Source organism: Nomascus leucogenys, chromosome 15 (assembly GCF_006542625.1).
Source record: "Nomascus leucogenys isolate Asia chromosome 15, Asia_NLE_v1, whole genome shotgun sequence".
NCBI lineage: Eukaryota > Metazoa > Chordata > Mammalia > Primates > Hylobatidae > Nomascus > Nomascus leucogenys.
In genome coordinates this window covers 9560144-9583786 of record NC_044395.1, presented here as the reverse complement: position 1 = coordinate 9583786, position 23643 = coordinate 9560144, and the positions used below count along the sequence as shown (strand labels likewise).

The following is a 23643-nucleotide window of genomic DNA, read 5'->3' as shown; positions in this document are numbered from 1 at the left end:
GTGGTGAGTGCCAGAGCTCTAGATCAAAGCTAAGAAGCTCACTATTTTTTTGAGACAGAGTCTCGCCCTGTCACCCAGGCTGGAGTGCAGTGGCTTGATCTCGGCTCACTGCAACCTCCACCTCCCGGGTTTAAGCGATTCTCCTGCCTCAGCCTCCCAAGTAGCTGGGATTACAGGTGCCTGCCAGCACGCCTGGCTAGTTTTTGTATTTTTAGTAGAGATGAGGTTTCACCGTGTTGGCCAGGCTGGTCTCGAACTCCTGACCTTGGGTGATTTGCCTACCTCAGCCTCCCAAAGTGCTGGGATTACAGGCGTGAGCCACCGCGCCCGGCCAGAAGCTCACATTTTAGTCTTGGCTCTGCCACTGACAGTGTGTGTGGCTTTGGAAAAATGCCTTGAATCTCCGGGCCATAGTTCTCACTGCCATAAAACAAGAAGACTGTGATCAGTGCTGCTAAAATCTCTTCCCCTTCTCTAGAATCTCTAGAAATCTAGAGTTCTAGAATTCTAGCACTGAGAATTCAGCTACAAATATGTTTAAAACATATATATTTTCACGTGCACTCATTCCACCATCTCAAACTTTCTGTTCACGTGCCAGCCATGTCTATTAGATTATATACTCCATGAGGACAGGGGTCAGGACTTTTCACCTTTGCACCTGAGGGCCTAACAACAGAGCTTAGCACATAGCAGGCGCTTGATAAAAGTTGTGACTGCTGTCTTAATAACCAGAAATGCAAGCTATGTCACAGGGAAATTACTGAGCCAACAAAAAGCCACAGCATGGGTTACAACCAGAGCTGGGCAGCTGCAGAGGCAGTCTTAGTGGGAATGGCTTGGTGGATGATCCAGTGTGGTGGAAAGTTAATTAAACTCCAGGATGGGATCCATCATCAAATGGACTCCCTTTTAATGCATTTCATCCTTAAAACAACTTAATTCTTAGACCTACGAGCAGTGTTGAATTTTAAGTCTTGCCCATGTCCTAGAACACTAGAGCTCAAAAAAAAAGTTTGCCTTTTAAAAAGATATTCTCTGTTCCTCCTTAAGAGGAGAGGAAAGTGTTAGGACCCCTAGCCCCCTAAATAAATGCTGGGATAATTCTGGTGAGTCACTGTCCCCTGCATTGCTGGGGAGGCCAAGCTGCAGGAGTCTAGGAAGAGAGCTTGGAGCAGGGAGACTGCGCGTACCTGTTTGTCAGTTCCTGAGGAGCCAAAGGTCTGGCGGATGCCACTCTGCAGAATGTTGGAGATGCCTTCCATGCTGAAGCGCTGTAGGGGGAGAGACACTCAAGAAGGGCAAATGCTTCTTGCTCCATCGCCACCACACCCAGGGACCTCTCAGCTACCAGGCTGTCCCAGATAATGCCCCAAGGTTCTGTGACTAGACAGTAAGTGTAAGACAGTGGCTTACAGAGACAGGCCAGAATTGAAGCCTGAGCTTTGCAAGAATAAACAGAGTCTCAAGAACTCTTATCTTAGTAAATCCCTCAGGGCTACAAGACCTCTCTGCATCCCCCAGTTTTCCTCCTTTTATCCTTCATCATGCAAATAGAAAAATAAAGCAGTTCAGTCAAACTTAGATGAACCATGATGCAAAGATCTTAGGGGAAAACAAAATGTTCAGCTATCAGAAAAGCCTGTCTTAAAGCAACTGTCCTGATGGGGGAAGTTTTTTTCAAAATGTACATGCAGAGGACTAATTCCATAGGTCTGTGATAGAGCCTAGGGAAAGGCATTTTGAAAAAGCTCCTTAGATAATTCTACTGAGCTCCCCTGATTAAGAACCATAAGTGGCCAGGCGCAGTGGCTCACACCTGTAATCCCAGCACTTTGGGAGGCCGAAGCGGGCAGATCACAAGGTGAGGAGTTTGAGACCAGCCTGATCAACATGGTGAAACCCCATCTCTACTAAAAATACAAAAATTAGCCAGGCGTGGTGGCGTGAACCTGTAATCCCGGCGACTCAGGAGGTTGAGGCAGGAGAATCGCTTGAACCCAGGAAGCAGAGGTTGCAGTGAACCGAGATCGCACCACTGCACTCCAGCCTGGGCAACAGAGTGAGACTCCATCTCACCAAAAAAAAAAAAAAAATGAACCGTGAGAACCACGGGTTTGGGCATCTTGTCAATAGAACAGTAAGGCATCTGGGGCCAGGTGTGGTGGCTCATGCCCGTAATCCCAACACTTTGGGAGGCCAAGATGGGCAAATCACCTGAGGTCAGGAGTTTGAGACCAGCCTGGCCAACATGGTGAAACCCCATCTCTACTAAAAATACAAAAATAATCTGGGAGTGGTGGCATGAACCTGTAATCTCAGCTACTAGGGAGGCTGAGATAGGAGAATCGCTTGAGCCCAGGAGGCAGAGGTTGCAGTGAGCCGAGATGGTACCACTGCACTCCAGCCTGGGCAAAAGAGTGAGACTCTGTCTCAAAAAATAATAATAATAATAATAAGGCATCTGATCATTTTCAATCATTGAAACACCTTAGCACACCCTAAAGAGACCAGTCAGGACTGGAACCTGGGACACGAAGAGGGATTTGGACCCAGAATTCCAAGGCCCATCTCAAGACTCCCAACACGAAATACCCTCACTCCACTTTCTTTTAAGGTCTTGCCTACAGAGAACACAAGCCAAATTCAATTATTTCCTAATGTTCACACACTGTCTTCCTGGGTTAGACTGTGAGCACTTTGGGGGAGTGGAGGAGACAGGTGATATCTTCCCCCTTTCTGACCCCCTGTCTGTCACAGTGTGCTGCTCACCACCACTGCTCAGTAAATGTTGATGAGTCCCCTGCAGGGTTGGTAGGGCACTGAAACGGGCAGGGTTGGAGGTTGGAAGCACCCAGTCTTCCGCCTGGTTGTTCACCTACCTTGAGAGGCATCTGGTTCCCCTTCTCTATCCGGCTGCTTTGCAGGCTCAGCCCTTTCTCTTTCCGCCTCTTTTTCATCAGTTCTCGCTGCTCCTTCTGCTTGTTCTGAACCTCAATAAGCACCGTGATAAAGGAGTTCTTCACTTCCTTCTCAAACTCCAGCTCGTCCCGGCGGGCCAGCTGCTGCACCAGCTCCTCCGAGAAGTCGCGGATGGCACCCTCCACCTGGTCCAGCAGCTCGGTCAGCTCAGACCCAGACATGTGCCTCAGCCCTGCAGGGGAAGACCGTCTCCCGCATAACACCTGCATCCACACCAGAGCCCGCTGGGGAGGCTTCTGGGGCCACCACCAATCAAGATGGGATGGCCCCTCAGAGGAGCCCCCTTCCAACTCCTTAAAGATCCAAGAAAGACCTTCACAATCTAGGGGCACGCCAGGAAGGCGGGGGCCTGTGTACTGACTGCAGAAGAGAACATCCCTATCAGGAAACAAAGGAAGAAGAAGAAACAGCCCACAAGGAAGTCTGTGGACTCTATTCTCAAAAATGGGGATGGACAGACAGATCCTTTGTTCCTTCTATTTTCTATCTGTGTCCATAAGATTCCTTGTGTGAAATGGGTCAAGAATTGGGGATGGAAAAGTGATGGGAGGGAGGTTTTTGTCATCCATACTGAAGAGCAATAGAGACGTTGGTGCTTATTCCCAAGAACTGATCGAGATATAGCATACGGCAGCAACAACAAAAAAGCTGACCATCTGAGCCCTTCTTTACATCTCTAGTCCTGTGTCGCAGCACATGTATTCAAAAATACGTGAAACCTGGAAGACTGGCGACTATGCATGAAAAAATAATGCCTAGCGGGTCAGCATATGGCAGTCAGCTACTCTCAGAGGAAAGAAAAGGGAAGCTGAGATCATGGGAAACATATAACTTTAAGAAGTCTCCTAAGACTTCTTTCATTTAAAATAGATTTGGATATTTTATTCCAAATTTTTCTGTTTACATATTATATATTTTCATAGTTGAGATTATACTTGTATACAGGTCTAAATCATGCTTTAAAACTTTATACACTTTAGGCCAGGAGCGGTGGCTCATGCCTGTAATCCCAGCACATTGGAAGGCCGAGATGGGCAGATCACCTGAAGTCAGGAGTTTGAAACCAGCCTGGCCAGCATGGTGAAACCCTGCCTCTACTAAAAATACAAAATTAGCCAGGCATGGTGGTGCCTGACTATAATTCCAGCTATTCGGGAGGGTGAGGCAGGAGAACTGCTTGAACCTGAGAGGCAGAGGTTGCAGTGAGTAGAGATCACGCCACTGCACTCTAGCCTGGGCAACAAGAGCAAAACTCTATCTTAAAATAAAAATAAATAAATAAATAAATAAAAACTTTATACTCTTTAAGCATTTTCTGATTAAAAATTCTTTTAAACACTTAAAAAAATTTTTAGGCCAGGTGCAGTGGCTCACACCTGTAATCCCAGTACTTTGAGAGGCTGAGGCGGGTGGGTCACCTGAGGCCAGGAGTTTGAGACCAGCCTGGCCAACATGGTGAAACTCTGTTTCTACTTAAAAAAAAAAAAAAAAAAAAAAAAAAAAATATATATATATATATATATATATATACACACACACACACACATATATATTATTTGAAAAAATATTTGAAAAAATAAAATATACTTGGGAAACATCTTTTAAAATGTGTCTCCATCTAATGGTATCTTTTTGTGGCAGGGGAGGAAGAATTGATTGATTGACTGATTTTTAATTTTTAATTTTTGTGGGTACATAGTGGGTGTATGTGTTTATGGGGCACATGAGATGTTTCGATACAGACATGCAATGTGTAATAATCACATCATGGAGAATGAGGTATCCACTCCCTAAGGCATTTTTCCTTTACGTCACAAACAATTCAATTACACTCTTTTAGTTATTTTTAAATGTACAGCGTCTAATGATGTCCTTCACTTTCACCTCAGAATCCATTTTCCTCTTCCTCTTTGTTTCTGCTTCGCCCGGATATTTGCTGACTTGGTTGGGCTTTCCCCTTATTCTGCTCTTTGGAGCTGCCCTCTCCCCCTTCTGTTTTTTTGCCATTTCACTCTGCCTTTCAGCTGTTTTTACAAGTCTTTTGCTGAACGCCGTCTATCTTTGGGACCTTTGTGTGGCTGGGAAAGGCCTGACAAGGGCAGTTGGGAATGCAGCGAGGCAGCCAAGTCCAGTTCAGCACTGAGTGGACTCTCTGCCGGCCACCTCCTGCCACTGCTATTCAGAGCCAAAGTCTGACTTGCAGGATGCAGGCCTCCAGATTCTGCCTCTGCTTTCACCACTTCTAACCCGCGGTTGACCTTTGAACCCTGACCAACCCACCTTCTCCCTCCCCTGTTTCTAAGTTCCCACCTCCCCACGGGTAGATCGACTCCTAGGATGGGGCCCCTTCTGCAGCATGGGCATTTGATACCCTACGGCTGGTGAATTGTTCTGCCTTTGCTGTGTTACACTTTTTCATTTCATGCTTCATCCAGCCGTTTCTTGTGCACAGTCATAAATACTATAAACCTGTGTCAGAGAGTTAAGAGGACGGCCTCTGGAGTTAACCTACCTGGCTTCAAATGTTGGCTTCACCCCTTATGACTTCTGCATGGACTAAGCGCAAATACAAGTTTTAAATTAGAGGCTTGATTCTCCCCGTTGAAAATAAGGGAAGAGACTTTTCCTCTCCCCCACCTCCCTTTTCTTTCAGAATTTCTTCTACCTATCCTTTCAATCTCTCAAAGATTTAGATTAAATCTTTAAAATAAACGTATGTTACATTTACATTAAATTATTGTCATGGCTAAATAAGCCTCTTGCCATTCTTATAATTCAGGAGGGTTTCTTCAAGGGCCTGGGGGTTACTGCTTCGAAATATAATCATCGGGCCAGGCGCAGTGGCTCATGCCTGTAATCCTAGCACTTTGGGAGGCTGAGGCAGTTGGATCATGAGGTCAAGAGTTCGAGACCACCTTGGCCAAAATGGTGAAACCTCATCTCTACTAAGAATACAAAAATTAGTAGCCAGGCATAGTGGCACATGCCTGTAATCCCAGCTACTTGGGAGGATGAGGCAGGAGAACTGTTTGAACCTGGGAGGCGGAGGTTGCAGTGAGCAGAGATCATGCCACTGCACTCCAGCCTGGGCAACAGAGCAAGACTCTGTCTCAAAAAAAAAAAAAAAAGAAGGAAAGAAAGAAAAGAAAAAGAAACATAATCATCTCTCATTGTTCCGAGCAGAGGGGCCTTACTCCCTTCCGACTCCAAATTGCAAAACCTACTCAATATAATGGGTTCCATTTATCCACTTAGCTACACAAGAGTGAGACTGCTTTCTGTCTTTGCAGTCTCTTTAGAGAGTTGTCTGTGATGTGGCTCCCATCCTGGTTTAACGCTTATTCAATGATAAAATAGTTTTCTAGGCCGGGCATGGTGGCTCACGCCTGTAATCCCAGCACTTTGGGAGGCTGAGAGGGGCGGATCACCTGAGGTCAGGAGTTTGAGACCAACCTGGCCAACATGGAGAAACCCCGTCTCTACTAAAAATACAAAAATTAGCTGGGCATGGTGATGCATGCCTGTAATCCCGGCTACTCAGGAGGCTGAGGCAGGAGAATCGCGTGAAGCTGGGAGGCAGAGGCTGCAGTGAGCCAAGATCATGCCACTGCACTCCAGCCTGGGTGACAGAGCGAGATTCTCTCTCTAAAGAATAAATAAATAAATAAAAATAGTAATAAAATAGTTTTCTTTCTCATCTGTCTTTGTGGAGAGGTTTTCTGAACAGGAAGGAAATCTCATTTCTAATCATATTTCCCTAACAGTGGCCTTGGACAAGTCATGTAACCTCTGAAAGACTCAGTTAGCTTGATCCAACTGGGGTTGGTGTGAAGATGAAATGAGATTAGGCATAGAAAGTCTTAGAATACGGCCAGGAGCAGTGGCTCACACTTGTAATCCCAGCACTTTGGGAGGCTGAGGCAGGCAGATCACTTGAGGCCAGGAGTTTTGAGACCAGCCTTGCCAACATGGTGAAACCTCGTCTCTACAAAAATACAAAAATTAGCAGGGTGTGGTGGCACGTGCCCGTAGTCCCAACTACTCAGGAGGCTGAGGCTTGAGAATCACTTCAACCTGGGAGGTGGAGGTTGCAGTGAGCTAAGACCATGCCACTGCACTCCAGCCTAGGTGACAGACAGAGAGAGACTCTGTCTCAAAAAAAAAAAAAAAAGAAAGAAAGAAAGTCTTAGAATAAGGTCTGGCACATAGAAAGCACTTCAAAAATATGAGCTGTTACTATTACCTTTTTTTTTTCATTGATTTTTTGGTAGCATCATTCATTGCTTCTATATAGTAGTTCAGATTTCTTCTGCTTATTCTGCCTTAGTCTTGTTCTTTGGTTAGTTTTAACATTTAAATTTTGCTCAACTACTTTATTCTTTTCTCAAAAATGCAAACTTCTCTCCTGGTGCTGAGTAAGAAAGGTATTGCTGACCACCTGGATCTGCAAGGCTCTGCTCTGAGGCAGTCAGGGTTCTATTAGCCATGTACAAAGCACACAGCCCAGAGCCTGGCCCCGAGCAGGTGCTTACTCCTCGGCCAGCCCAGCGCCCAGGGCCCTCACCTTCGTAGGACCAGTTGTTGTTGAAGGTCTGTGTCAACGCCTGCATCTCCTGCAGGAGGACCGAGTCTGCCTGGGAGGAAGTTTCTCCTCCATCCTCTTCTTCCAGAACCTCCTCTTCTTCCTCAGGGTCTGGGGAGTTCTGCATCATTTCCTCAATCTCCTCAATTACCTGAAGAAGGTACACGAGAGAGTGCTAACTCTGTTCTCTGCTAGAGGGGAATTCTGGCTTGAATTTTGATCAGTTAAGTATGTTTCTAATTAGCTATCTGGAAATTTCTAAAGCAATATTGTTTTTAAATAAATACTGAATAATAAAAATAGTTCTAACCAAAGACTTGCATACACTCTTTCTTTAATGTAAGGCACTCTTTAATGTAAAACCTCTTCCAAGAGCTCCATTTAGATAAATGACTTATTGGAAATAAGCTACTCTTTCAGGAAGCAAGGCAGAGCTGCCTGGAAGGGAACATTTACTTCAATTTGCTGAGCTGTTTCTAAGTGGGAAAATATTTCATTCACCCGACTTTAACAAAAAACCCCGTCCATTAATTGTCATAATACATGTGACTGTAAAAAACAGTGTGCTCCTAGAACAACACAAAATGGGGAGGAAAACAGCTATTTCTCCAGAATTCACCTAGACAGGAACTGAAGCTGCCCAGCAACAATGAAAATAGAGATAATGAAATAATAGAAGGATAGGTGGAGTCTAGAGAGCAGCAAATGGATGAGAACCCCAGCTCTAGTCTAGACTATTGACAGGAGCCAGCTCCCAGAAGTAGAGGGAAAATTGGATATCTGCCAAAAGGAACAAGAGCGAATTACTAGCTGGGCATGGTGTCTCATGCCTGTAATCCCAGCACTTTGGGAAGCCGACGCAGGTGGATAATTTGAGCTCAGGAGTTCAAGACCAGCCTGAGCAACATGGTGAGACCCCATCTCTGCAAAAAAAACAGAAAAATTAGCCAGTTGTGGTGACATGTGTCTGTAGTCCACGCTACTTGGGGGGCTGAGGTGGGAGGATGGCATGAGCCCAGGAGGCGGAGGTTGTAGTGAACTGAGATTGGGCCACTGGACTCCAGCCTGGGCAACAGAGCCAGATCCTGTTTCAAAAAAAAAAAAAAAGAGTGAATTACTTTGTACATTAATTATTTACAAATAAAGAAGACTGCTGCCGAAAGCAGGTCTTTAGATGAGCTTTGTCACAGCCTTCACCTTTGTCTGTTCTCCACGGATGGACTAAGTCACCGAGGCCAGCATTGTAGTGTTTGAGGTGGTTTCTTCACAGTGGGCTGGACCAAAGGCAAGGGGCTTCAGGGTCTCCTCCTTTAGAATAATTTCCATTCTTATTCCCAAACCTTCTCACCTCTACTCACAAACTTAGGAAATACCCAGTCTTTGACTACTGAAAGCCATATTACCGAATGCAACCAAATGACACAAGTCCCTGTCAGGGTCTTATGGCTGAGTGTCCTTTTCTCTACGAGTAGTTATAATTGAGTTCATATCATTGAATTGCAGTTCCTCCTACAAGTCACAAGAATAGCTATTAGCCCCTATTTTTAAAAATCTGGTTCTCTTCAGTCTCCTAATCCTCACATGTTTCAATTCCCACCTTTTTATCACAGATATGAAAAAGCACCATTGCTGCTAAAAAGCACTTTCTGGCACTGAAGGCTGCCAGTGGAGCTTTGCAGAAAGACTTTGTGGAAACTTGTGTAGTGTTTAGCTCAAAGTAAGCACCCATAAATATTTGTTGACTAAAACATTGAATAAGGAATCCAGAAACTGAACATTATCCTCTCTAAGTAATAAATTATTAAAGCTATGATGATCTCAATTGAATGTGAAGCACTCTATCTTTTTTCACAAAGTCAAAGTGGCTCTAAGACTCCTTTCGGAAGGCCCAAAATTTTGAGTGTTCTATGAAATGTAAGAAAATATCTATCACACAAAAGCCTCATCTGTCACTTCTCTTTTTGGAAAAACAGGTATTTGAGACCCTTGTTTAAGTGTCTTGACTCCAAGTACAATGAATTTCAATAAGAAGGCTTAGCAGGATTATAGCTACTAAACACTATGCCTGTCTCTGGCTCCTATCAGAGACTGACCCCAACTATCCCAAGTGTCAAGAATGTCATTCATGTTCACTGCAGGTGGGCAACCTGATGCAGAAAGAGAAATGAAATCTCTTATCAAAAATAATCTGAGTTGGACAGGCACCGTGGCTCATGCCTGTAATCCCAGCACTTTGGGAGGCCAAGGCAGGTGGATTGCTTGAGTCCAGGAGTTTGAGACTAGCCTGGGCAGCATGGTGAAACCTCATCTCCACTAAAAGTACAAAAAATTAGCTGGGCATAGTGGTGCATGCCTATAGTCCCAGCTACTTAGGGGCCTGAGGCAGGAGGATCACTTGAGCTGAGGAGGTTGAGGCTACAGTGAACCCTGACTGTGCCACTGCACTCCGGCCTGGGTGACAAAGTGAGACCCTGTCTCAAAATGAAAAAAAATAAAAAGGCCAGGCACGGTGGCTCATGCCTATAATCCCAGCACTTTGGGAGGTTGAGGTGGGCAGATCACTTGAGGTTAGGAGTTTGAGACCAGCCTGGTCAACATGGTAAAACCACATCTCTACCAAAAAATTTTTTATAAAAATTAGCCAGGCATGGTGGTGCATGCCTGTAATCCCAGCTACTCGAGAGGCTGAGGCAGGAGAATCACTTGAACCTGGGAGGTGGAGGTTGCAGTGAGCCAAGATCACGCCACTGCACTCCAGCCTGGGTGACAGAGCAAGACTTCGTCTCAAAAATATATATGTATAAAGAAAAAAAGAAACAAAAAATACTCTGAGTCATGAGGACAGGCACCACATGACCACATATCTTTCTTCTGCCTTAAATGGATGTGGCAACTGTGTTCTCTTGAACTTTTTCTCCATCAAAAGAACAAAAGGTCCCAATAACCTGGAGAGATTCTCATACCTGATCTGCTGTTAGCAGAGGCTCTTCGTTGATACCAGAATCATTTTCACTCTTCTCATTGAACTCTTCCTCTTCTTTCTCATGGATCTGGAGAGGAGGTGGGGAAATGGAATTCTGGGTGACCATCGGAAGAAGTGGGATTGCCTCTAGTCTCGAGAATGGATGATAGTGACTGGGAGGCCACTCCAGCCAGCTGCTGTCTAAACAGTGGAGCTGAAGAGGTGTCCAGAGTTTCATCCAATTCCAAACATATCTTTGCCCCATCACTAACTCCAGCATGCCAGAAATCCAGCATGCAGCACTGAATCCAACTTGGCAGGAAAAGACGATAGGGGAGTGGCCAGCACCATTCTGACTCAAAGGAAACAGCACCGTTTTTTAACCCACAGACAGGTCATCCTGGGGTGAACAAGGCACCTTCTCCAGGTAAGTGACACTGCAACCAACTGCAGCAAAGGTGCCCTGATTTTGTTAAGGAGTTCCAACCTGGGGGGTTGTTTCCAGATTTCGTCTTACTAGGCATTTTAAGGAATAGGTTGTTCTAGTCCAAATAATGATGACCTTCAGAATTTGATGAAATACCATCCTGTTACTGGAATCCAGGTGTGATGTTATAGCTGATGGCAGATGTAAGAAATCTACATGGGACATGCCACTGAATAACCTGACCACATAAACGAAACAACAAAACTACGAAAGAGAACCCCATTTATCTCATTTGCCCTGTGTCTCTATAATTCCATAATCCCAAGTAAGATTCTCAAAGTTCACAGCCATCAAAATTCTAGATGTTTAAATCTAACAAGATACTCAAAGCATATCTGGCTTAACTGACCATATCCCAAACTGCCATAGTCTAGCATTTACATTCAAGTCCCACACAAAAATTAATCACTAAACACCTAACAAGCTGTATGTCTAGAAGTCTGATTTGAACGTCATCCAAGGGAGAGGCAGGAGGTGTCTCTAGGAAATCTTTCTGCTGAGTCACCTCTCATCCAGGAATAAATCCTCCTTGCGCTCCAGTAGCTGGCACACTGATTGGCCCCTTCCCTGGGGCTTGTATTCTGCCTTTTCTGACAGGAAACAGCCCAGCTCCAACCCAAGCAATAATGTCAGAGGTAGTCTATCCTCAGAAACTTCTCTCGTCTTCTGTGAGCTTTGCCTTGGCAGACATCCCTAACAGAGCACATCACCTTTTATCTCCATTTGCTTAAAACCAGGACTATGTCATTAAAAAAGAAAAAAAATTAAGCAAATATATCTCAAATGCCATCCGCACTCAACCTAGATATGGGGTAGGACAGGGAGGTAATGGAATCATCTGAAGGGCCCGGGTACCAGATGGTGACATCTATTTCCGCTGTCAAATCCATATGCTCCTCTCTCTGCCAAGTCCACCACCTGCAGTGGCCTCATGGTTTCCACTGCTCCCCACTATGCAGAACAAAACTCCTGGAGCTACACTTTGTTCACAACTACACTCATATGGAAGAACTTTCTTCAGGCCAGAAAATCCTGCAGTAGAAGTTAGCCCAAAATTAAGAGAACGAAGATACATTTTTTCCTCCAGACAAAAATTAGGGGAGAAAAAGGAAGAAATGTATCAATATGAACCCAGACCAAGTTAGTGTGAGCCCAAGCTAGGCTCGTCCTGGGAAATGGGGTTATTTTTCATAAGCATCTAACAGCAACTGTTAGTCTATAACCAGGATTTGGCAGGGGGTAGGGGGTGGTGGGCACTAAGTCTATATAAAAATGGCATGTTTACATTTTCTGAAATGTGGCTGATTTTAGTGGGTTTAACTCCCTGACTGTTAATATTGCTTCTTTCAACTACACCATCTCCTCCCTCCCCAAGGTCCTCACTCCTTGGGGAGTTCCAGGAAGAAGGCAGGAAGGAAGCTTCTAGGGATAGATCCTTCATGCTGCTCAAATGCTAATAAGCCTGGGCTGTGGCCGGAATGATGCACTAGTAGAGCTTCTCTCCCCTCCCCCTCTCAGGCACAAAGCCTCCAGGTCTGAATTGTCAGGCTTGGGAAAACAGAGATGGGAAAATCAATTATAAGCTTATGAAAAGTATTGTGAGTTCCTACTATTATGGGAACCATACTCATCCCTTATTTTCCTATCTCTCAGAAGTCTGCCACTAAAAAATAAAATAAAAGGAGAGGCAGACACAAAATACTGCCAAGAAAACCCTGGCTCCTTCCCTCTATGTGCGGGTTACCCCCTAATCCTTGGGCTTCCCCACCTCCATCGTGCCCCAGCCTCTTCACCTCCCTCTCCAGCATTTGATTCTGATCCTCTCACCCTTTCCACCCTCCCTAGGCCTGGTTCCCACATTTTCTGTCCATCCTGCCAGACTTTGCTCTGTTCCAACAGCATCCATCACTTCACAAGCCCTTGCCTCTTTACGGGCACTGTTTACAGACTCCCTCCCTCCCCTCCTTGACCAGGACAGTATCTTGTGCACAGGGTGGAGAGCTGGAGGGGAAACAACGAAAGAGGAAGAAAGAAAGGTTTTTGAAAAATGACAGCCCTTGTGCATATAAATACTCTTAATTCTAGCATAAGACACTGACATAGAAATTGTGGTAGAGAGTTCCTTTAGTCCCTTGTGCGGCAGTGGGGAAGCTACATGTCAAAAATAACTTCAGTCCAGGTCATTTAGGGCTGAATTTCTTTGTCAGCTAAAACTGCTAGTTGTTACCAGGTGTGGTGGCTCACACCTGTAATCCCAGCACTTTGGGAGGCCGAGATGAGAGGATTGCTTGAGTCCAGGAGTTCGAGACCAACCTGGGCAACGTGGCGAGACTCCATCTCTACAAAAAATAGAAAAATTTGGCATGATGGCACACCTGTAGTCCCAACTACTCAGGAGGCTGATGTGGGAGGATCAATTGAGCCATGGAGATAGAGGCTGCAGTGAGCCGTGATTATGCCACTGCACTCCAGCCTGGATGACAAAGTGAGATCCTGCCTAAAAAAAAAAAACAAACTTGCTAGCTGTTTGGATACTACTGAACTGAACTATGCTCTTCCAAGAAAAGTCACTCTTCCAAATGACTTCTTCCCAGAATTGAGAAGATTTGAATCCAGAAAGGGGTCTGGCCATACTATTCAGCAAGCTGTTTCTTCCTCCTGCTTTTGGGAAGAGTGTGCCTCCAGGACTATAACGTGAAAGCTTGAAACTTGAAAAGAAATACAGAAAACCTTCCCTGAGGCCTATAACATTGCTAAATCTTGCTGCACAGTATTCTGAATGATGATTAAAATTATGTGGAGTCCTTGATTCCAATAATGACTATTAACCAGTTTATTTTATTAAAGTGTTTCGAATGACCCCATTCATAGAAAAGGTAATTTTTACAGCATATTTAGCCCTTTGCATAATATTTTCCTCCCCTTACCACTATTGTTTGACATGAGTGGTTGCCCCCCTGACAAAAATTAAGAGAACAAAGATACATTTTTATCTTCAGACAAAAAGTAAAAAAAAAAAAAGAAATTCACCACAACTGTGTCCCATTTTTTTTTTTTTTTTAGAAACAGGGTCTCGCTGTGTCACACAAGCTGGAATGCAGTGGCACAATCATGGTTCACTGCAGCCTCTAACTCCTTTGCTCGAGTGATCCTCCTGCCTCAGCCTCCCAAGTAGCTGGGACTACAGGCAGGTGCCACCACACATGACTAAGATTTTTTTTGTTTTGAATTTTTTTAGAGATAGGGGTCTCACTGTGTTGCCCAGGCTGGTCTCAAACTCCTGGCCTCAAGCAATCCTCCCACCTCAGCCTCCCGAGTGGGATTACAGGTGTGAGCCACTGTGCCTGGTAACTATGTCCCTTTTATGCTTACGAACAACCAGGAAACATCTGTGTGGATTAAGTCAATGGCTGTGCATTCCCATAGGGAGATGCACTAGGGCATGCAGCCAACACATATTTGTTGAAAGAATTAATGAACAATTGAAAAAGAGAGGACTGAGAGCAGTACTATCATCTAGATTCAGTCCACTTCCACAGGTAACTTAGCTATTTAGTCACCTGGAAAAGAGGAAGATGTGACTGGGCATGGTATCTCATGCCTGTAATCTCAGCAATTTGGGAGGCCAGGGTGGGAGGGTCACTTGAGCCCAGCCTGGGCAACATAGTGAAACTCTGTCTCTACAAAAAAACTGAACAAAATTAGCCAGGCATGGTGGTGCACACCTGTAGTCCCAGCTACTCAGGAGACTGAGGTGGGAGGATTGCTTGAGCCAGGGAGGTGGAGGCTGCAGTGAGCCATGACTGTTGCCACTGTACTGTAGCCTGCGTGATATAGTGAGGTCCTGTCTCAAAAATATGGAAGACATAATTCACTATCCTGGACTTCCAATTTCCTCTTATCCAGACAACCACTGTCTGCTATTAAATAAAGGTTACAAGGTAAAAGGAGACTGTGTTTTACATCACAGGAATAGAATAGATTGCTTAATTGAAAGCCCCAATAAAAGTGGTAAATTGTGAAAAAAAAATACTAATGACTCCTACAGACATATCAACTCAAGCAAATTATTTTGACCTAAAAATGTAAATGTACATTTATTTATTCACCAAGTTCCTAGTGTAGGACCAAGCTTACAATGAAACTCTGAGTAGAGTTCCACAGTCTCTCTTGCATCATGCACATAATAACTTTCTTTTTTTTTTTTAAACAGAGTCTCACAATATCACCCGTGCTGGAGTCCAATGACATGATCAATGATCAAAGTCCACTGCAGCCTTCCCTTCCTGGGCTCAGGCAATTCTTCCACCTCAGCCTCCCAAGTAGCTAGGAACATAGATGCACACCCCCACTCACGGCAAACTTTTTCATTTTTTTGTAAAGATTAAGTCCAATACTCCCTCTTTATCTTTACCCAGGCTGGCTTCTAACTCCTAGGCTCAAGTGATCTTCCTACTTCAGCCTCCCAAAGTGCTGTGCTTACAGGTGTGAGCCACCACACCCAGCCCATAACATAATTTTCAAAATGATTTCCTGTTTCCATTTCTTTATAGTAGAAGGTGGGTACACAGGAGATTGGGCACACATTTATCAGCCCTTCCTCCTCAAACCCTACTAAAATGAGAGTCAAGGGATCAAAAAAAAAATAACCCAAAAGGGACAAAGTGAACAGGAGAAAAGACAACAGCAAGAGAAATGCCAGAAAACAGATGCCAGCCTAGCAGTCTCAGCAGGGTTAAACTTGGCGAGAGGAGGCTGCCCAAGGTAAAGGGGGTCACACAGCAGATGCTGAATGGCTTAGGAATTGCAGACCCCTGAGGGGCAGCATGGTGGGGCTATGTAAGGAAGATTTGCTGGTATTCTTCATCAAGAATAGTGAGACCCAAGTGTCTTCTTCCAACCTCGATAGAAAGGGAACTGCATCCTTTCAGCTCAAAAGGACTGTAGACTTCACTCTGAGCAGGTTGAACTGGAGGCTCTGGACTCAGAGCACCAGGCCACCTAAAAGTGAGGGTGAGGGTTCTTACTGAAAACAGAGAGAGGATGTAAGACTCTACAGAATGACTCACCAGACAGACCTCTGGCCTCCTTCCCTGATTAGGCTCCAAGGACACTGGCAGCTGGTTTATTCTGTCCATCAAGCCATTGGAGGACACCTCTCTATGGATACTATAAGTCTACAAATACATGCCAACTGTCAAGATCTCCGAACAAGACGCATAGGTCCTTACTGGCACTGTGATCCAGCAGGAAACAAGCCCTGACCCCATAGCCTTTTAGGGCCTCGCTTTTTTTTTTTCAAGGGTTTCACTCTGTCACCTAGGCTGAAGGGGAGTGGCTCAATCTCAGCTCACTGCAACCTCTGCCTCCCGGGCTCAAGCAATCCTCCCACCTCAGCCTCCTGAATAATTGGGACTACTGACGCATGCCACCATGCCCAGCTAATTTTTGTATTTTTTGTATAGATGGGGAACTTGCCATGTTTCCTAGGCTGGTCTCAAACTCCTAAGTTCAACCAATCCACCCGCCTCGGCCTCCTAAAGTGTTGAGATTACAGGCGTGAGCTATCACCGGCCACTTTTTTTTTTTAATTAATGTTTTTAGAGACAGGGGCTTGCTCTGTTGCACAGGCTGGTGTGCAATGGTGTAATCATAGCTTACTGTAGCCTCAAACTCCTCAGCTCAAGCGATTCTCTAGCCTCAGCCTCCCAAGTAGCTGGGACTACAGGTGCATGCCACCAGGCCCGGCTAATGCTTTTTTTTTTTTTTACTTTTTGTAGAAACAGGGTCTCACTATGTTGGCCAGGCTGGTCTTGAAAATCCTGGACTCAAGTAATCCTCCTGCCTCGGCCTCCCAAGTAGTTGGGACTACAAGTGCACTCCATCCACCATGCCTGGCTACCTTTTTGCATTTTTTTTTTTTTTTTTGGTAGACTTGTAGAGATGGGGCTGGTCACAAACTCCTAGGCTCAAGGGATCCTCCTGCCTTGTCCTCCCAAAGTCCTGGGATTATAGGTGTAAGCTACCATGCCTGGCCATAAAGCCTCACTTTTAAATAGGAAAAGATGCTCAAGGATTGCCAGACATTTGAGAATAACCCCCAACATGAAAGACAAAAACGTACAGAGGAGGGAAATCAAAAGCAAGAGAGAGAGCAGAAGAAACCTCTTCTAAGAAACTGCTATACCTGCCTTCAGAAGGATAACAGAACACCTTGCTTCCTCCAAATGTGTCCTATTTATCAGAATTAATTTAAAAACTACAAAGATGTACACTTACTAAGACCAGAAAAAAATTTTAAAAAACACACAAATTTTGTAAAAACTGGAAAGGGCTCTTAGAAATTAAAGGTATGATAGAAAATTTAGACTTTTCCATTGAGCTGAAGGCTGAGGAAGTCCCCTGGAGAGTGAAAGAAAATAAGCAGATAGAATATGGGCGGGGAAAAATATTCAGAAGATCAGCTTCAGAAGTCCAATACTTGAATAAAAGGAATTCTAGAAAGCAAAAACAGAAGAGATGGCCCCCTTCAGCCATGACAGAGTAACTAGTATTGGACTTACTCCTCCTACCATAAACAACTACAAGCTGGACAAAATCTATGAGCCAATTGTTTTCAGGCACTGGACACAGGCAGTGCAAGCCTGTGTGTTTTGAAAGAAGGGAAAAACATGAAATAAATAAATGAAAGCTGAAGGAATCTGTCACCTGTGGCTCTACACTAAAAGAAATGCTATAAAACGTATTTTGGGTTGAAGGGAAATGATAGAAAATCAGAATCTTCAGGAAAAAATAAGGAACGCCAGAAATGATAAATATGTAGGTAAATATTTTAAAAGTATCTTTTTTTTCCTTCTTTTGATTTTCTTAAAAGACAACTGTCTAAAGCAAAAATAATAACTTTGTGTTGTGGAATATATAATGTAGATTGAAATAAAATATATGACAATTATAGCACAAAAGATGGAAGGAATAGACTTTATACTGTGACAAGTGTTTTACATTTTATGTAAAGTACACAATATTAATTCTAAATGGACTACGATAACTTAATAATGTATAGTGTAATCCCTAGAGAAACCACTAAAAAAAAACACGACGAGGTATAGATAAAAATCCAACAGAAGACATAAGATGGAAAGCCAAAGAATATTTGATTAACCCAAAAGAAGACTAAAAGTGTGGAACAGAGGAACAACAAAACAGCAACAAAACTAGATGGGACCATCAGAAATGAAGACAATACACTTCAACACAAATTATCAATATTATGTCAAATGTCAATGGACTACACACTATGCAGATAAACTAAACACAATAATCAAGAAGCATAAATTGTCAGACTGAATATAAAAGCAAGATCCAACTATGTGCTACCTGCAAAAACACACTTTAAATAAAAAGACAGAGATAGGCAGAAACTAAAAGGATTGAGATAGATACATACACACACACACACACACACTTTGCAAACAGTATGCAGAAGAAAGCTTGAGTGGCTACATTCGTATCAGACAAAGTAGATTTTAAAATAAGTATTACAGAGAAAGACTAATATTTCATAAGGATAAAAGGATCAACTCATCAGGGAGATGTACTCAGAGCTTCAAAATATATAAAACAAAAATCAACAGAACTAAAGAAATAGAAATAAAAGCACAATAACGGTTGGAGATTTTAATAAACCTTTCTCATTAATTGATAGAATAAACAGACAAAAAATATCATTTGGAACACAGAGGAATTCAACAATATTATCAACCTAGTTAACCTAGTTGACATTTATAGCACATTGCAACCAACAATTGCAGAATGCACATCATTTCCAATGACACATATTACATTCACTAAGATGTACCATATGCTGGACCCTAAATCAGTCTTAACGTATTTTAAAAGATTTAAGTCATACAAAGTATGTTCTCTGACAAAATTAAATTAGAAATCAATTTTTAACAAGATAGCTATAAAATCTTCCAATCACTTTGAAATTAAGCGGCAAACTTCCAAATAACCTATGGGTTAAAGAAGAAATTGCAAGAAAAAATTAGAAACTATGTTTTTAATTGAATGATGAAAACATACCCAATCAAAATATTAGAATTCAGCTAAAACAGTGCTTAAAAGGAATTTTATAGCTTTAAGTTTTTTTTTAAGTTTAAAATATAATCAAATTTCCTGCCTTAAGAAGCTAAAAAAATGAGGGCAAATTAAACTCCTACGAAGTAGAAGGAAGGAAATAATAAAGCTAAGAGAGGGAATCAATAAACTAAAAAGTTAACAAACAATAAAGGAAATCAAAGAAATCAAAAGTGGTTCTCTGAAAAGATTAATAAAGGTGATAATCCCACAGATCAGCTGACAAGAGAGAATGAGAGAGGGATGGAGGGAGAGAGAACACAAGTTAACAATGTCAGGAATAAAAAAGGGAACATCACTATAAATCTTACAGACATTTTCAATAACAAAACAAAATTATAAACAAATGAATGGTCAATACATTCAATGATTAAATAGATAAATTCCTTGAGAAATGTAACTTATCAAACCTGACTCAGTAAAATTGAACTTGTAACCGAAAATCTTCCACAGAGAAAACCCTAGGTCCAGATGCTTTCACTAGTATAGTCTATCAAACATTCAAGGAAGAAATAATACCAATGTAATACAAATTCTTTCACAAAGTAGAGATAGAGAGGATAATTTCCAACTTATTTTATGACATTAGAACAAAATAAAATTTCAGAAAAAGAACATGATGCAAAAATATTTAATAAAATATCGGCAAATCAAATCCCACATTATATAAAAAAGATAAAATATCATAACTAAGTGGGGTTTATTTTAAAATAAAATGCTGGTTTAATATTTGAAAATCAATTAATGTAATTCATCACATTAACATGATAAACTGATCTACATATATAAATTGGTCTGTAGATTCTACACAATCAAAGTCAAATTTCCAGCAAGATTTTTTGCAAAAATTCATCCGCTAATTCCAAGATTTATATGGAAATGTAAAGAACCTAAAATAACTAAAACAAATTTGGAAAGAAAAAAAAAGGACACAGTTGGAGAACTTATACTACTTTATTTCAAGACTTACCATAAAGCTACAGCAATCAATACAGTGTGGGACTGGCATAAAGATAGACACATTTTAAAATAAATTAGGGATGATAAAAAAAGACACATCTATATATATATCATTGAAACAGAATAAAGAATTTGGAAGTAGATCCACACATACGTGATCAATTGATTTTCAACAAAGATGCCAAAACAATTTAATGGGGAAGGGATAAGATTTTCAATGAATGGTACTGGAATAATTGAATAGCCATATGCAGAAAAATAAACCTTGAAGCCCAGCACTGTGGAGTGCCTCGGTAGTCCCAGCAATTTGGGAGGCTGAAGCAGGAGGATGGCTTGAGCCAAGGAGCTCAAGACCAACCTGGGAAAGAGCAAGCCTTTATATCAAAAATTAAAAAAAATGAGACCTGACCCTGACCTCACACTATGTACAAAACTAATTTGAAGGCTGGGCACAGTGGCTCGTACCTGTAATCCCAGCACTTTGGGAGGCCAAGACGGGTGGATCACTTGAGGTCAGGAGTTCAAGACCAGTCTGGCCAAAATAGTAGAACCCCATCTCTACTAAAAATACAAAAATTAGCTGGGCATGGTTGTGGGCATCTGTAATGCCAGCTACTGAGGAGGCAGAGACAGAAGAATCGCTTGAACCTGGGAGGTGGAGGCTGCAGTGAGCCAATATTGAGTCAGTGCACTCCAGCCTGGGCAATAGAGCAAGGCTCCATTTCAAAAAGAAAGAAAGAAAGAAAGAAAGAAAGAAAGAAAGAAAGAAAGAAAGAAAGAAAGAAAGAAAGAAAGAAAGGAAGGAAGGAAGGAAGGAAGGAAGGAAGGAAGGAAGGAAGGAAGGAAGGAAGGAAGGAAGGAAGGAAGGGAAGGAAGGAAAGAAACTAATTTGAGATGGATGATAGACCTAAATACAAGAGCTAAAATTATAAAACTTCTAGAAGAAAACTTAAGAAAAAAATCTTAGTGACCTTGGATTTAACAAAGATTTCTTAAATACAACATAAACACAAAGTATACAAAGGAAAATATCAATACATTGGACTTCATCACATTAAATTTTCCTTTTTTTTTTTTTTTTTTTGAGATGGAGTCTCACTCTGTTGCCCAGACTGGAGTGCAATGGTGCGATCTCAGCCCACTGCAACCTCCGCCTCCCAGGTTCAAGCAATTCTCTTGCTTCAGCCTCCTTAGTAGCTGGGATTACAGGCATGTGCCACCATGCCAGGCTATTTTTTTTTTTTTTTTTTTTTTTTTTTGTATTTTTGTAGACACAGGGTTTCACCGCGTTAGCCAGCATGGTCTCAATCTCCTGACATCGTGATCCACCCGCCTCAGCCTCCCAAAGTGCTGGGATTACAGGCATGAGCTACCACGCCTGGCCTAATTTTTGTTTTTGAGAGGGGATCTCACTATGTTGCCCAGTCTGGTCTTTAACTCCTGGCCTCAAGCGATCTGCCCACCTCAGTCTCCCAAAATGCTGCGATTACAGGCGTGAGCCACCACAGCTGCCTTCATCACATTTAAAAAACATTTGCTCTTCAAAAGATAATGTTAAGAAAATTAAAAGGCAACCTATAGACTAGGAGAAAATATTTGTAAAACATATATTCAACAAATAATTTTTATCTAGAGTTTATAAGAAACTCTTGTGGCCAAGCACGGTGGCTCATGTCTGTAATTCCAGCACTTTGGGAGGCCGAGGCAGGTGGATCACTTGAGCTCAGGAATTCAAGACCATCCTAGGCAACATGGTGAAATCTCATCTTTACTAAAAATACAAAAATTATCTGGGTGTGGAAGTGTGCACCTGTGGTCCCAGCTACTTGGGGAGCTGAGGTGGGAAGATTGCTTGAGCCTGGGAGGTGGAGGTTGCTGTGAGCTGAGATTGAGCCACTGCCCTCCAGACTGGGCAACACAGCAAGACCCTGTCTCAAAAATACACACACACACACACACACATTGTAAATAACCACTTGAAAAGATGCTCAATATTCTATGTCACTAGAGAAAAGCAAATTAGAACTGAAATAAGGTATCAATTTTGTTACTACCCATGAAGATGTCTAAATTTTAAAGATTGTCCATAACAAGTGTTAGTGAGAATATGGGACAATTACAGCTCTCAAACTGGGAAACAGTTTGGTAGTTCCTTAAAAATTTAGACATGGGAGTTAAATGATGAGAACAAATGGACACACAGAAGGGAAAAATACACACTGGGCCCATTGGAGGATGAAGGGTGGGAGGAGGGAGAGGATCAGGAAAAATAACGAATGGATACTAGGTTTAACACCTGGGTGATGAAATAATCTGTACAACAAACCCCCATGACACAAATTTACCTATGTAACAAACCTGCACATGTACCCCTGAACTTAAAATAAAAGCTAAAAAAAAAAAGTTGAACATACACCTACCATATGACTCAGCCATTCCACACATAGGTTTTTATCCAAGAGAAATGGAAGCATATGTTCACACAAAGACTTACAGAAGAATGTTCACAGCAGCTTCATTTGAAATATGCAAAAAGTAGAAAAAAAAACTGTTCATCTATAAGCGAATGAATAAGCCACTGGTGATATATCCATACAACAGAATACTACTCAACAATAAAAAGAAATGAACTGTTGCTATACTTAAAAACATGGATGAATATCTAATTACACTGAGTTTAATAAGCCAGACAAAAGAAAATGTACATATTGCATATTCCATTCATGCCAAATTCTAGAAAATGAAAATTAATCTACAATGACAGAAAGCAGATAAGTGGTCGCCCAGAGATTGGGCAGTGAGAGGGGGATGATGAATATGTTGAATATTTCGATTGTGGTGATGGTTTTACAGATACATGCAGATGTCAAAATTTACCAAATTGCTCACTTTAATACGTGCAGTTCATTATATGCCAATTACCTTTCAATAAAGATCTGGGGGTAAAAACAAAATAAAATAAAATGATAATACATCATGATGAAGTTGTGTATATCTCAAGAATGCATGGTTGAGTCGATATTTGAAAATTAATTTATGAAATTCATCACATTAACATCATAAAGGAGAAAAGCTATATAATCATCTCCACAGAGGCAGTAAACAAAAATAATAAATCTTCAGAAAAAATAATAAGAAAATGTCACAATTTAAAGTTATGAGCTTCTCGGTTGAAAGGATTCACTGAGGATAACATAATGAAGGAAAAAAAAAAAACTTCATTCTAAAGCACATTGTTGTAAAATTTCAAATGAGAAAGGAAAAGAACATCCTAAAAGCTTCCAGAGAGAACCAAAAAAGTCATATAATAAAGGAGCAGGAATCTAAAGATGGAGAACAGAGTCAGCCAAAAAAGAAGGACTGGGAATCAGAAAAGATTTAGGGTTTCTCAACACGACCTAATGCTAGAAGAGAACAAAGCCCTCAGAATGCTAAATAATAATATTCTTATATATCCTAAAAACCATTTCCTCTGTACCCCTTTCTCAAAAATATGCTGAATAGTTTGGTTTGTTGTTGCTTTTTTCACCA

At 42.1% G+C, this 23643-nt stretch overlaps 1 protein-coding gene across 2 annotated transcripts in view; it reads right to left on the bottom strand.

Moving 5' to 3' along the window:
* The window catches only part of FEZ1 (fasciculation and elongation protein zeta 1), a 50202-nt gene that overhangs the window by 7124 nt on the left and 19435 nt on the right, over positions 1–23643 (bottom strand). For both annotated transcript variants that reach the window (XM_030828926.1, XM_030828927.1), the window contains exons 4-7: positions 10528–10614; positions 7547–7715; positions 2883–3154; positions 1194–1274 (exon numbers count right to left, since the gene is read on the bottom strand). In XM_030828926.1, the coding sequence (XP_030684786.1) occupies positions 1194–1274; positions 2883–3154; positions 7547–7715; positions 10528–10614 (609 nt within the window). The remainder of the gene's footprint in view (positions 1–1193; positions 1275–2882; positions 3155–7546; positions 7716–10527; positions 10615–23643) is intronic.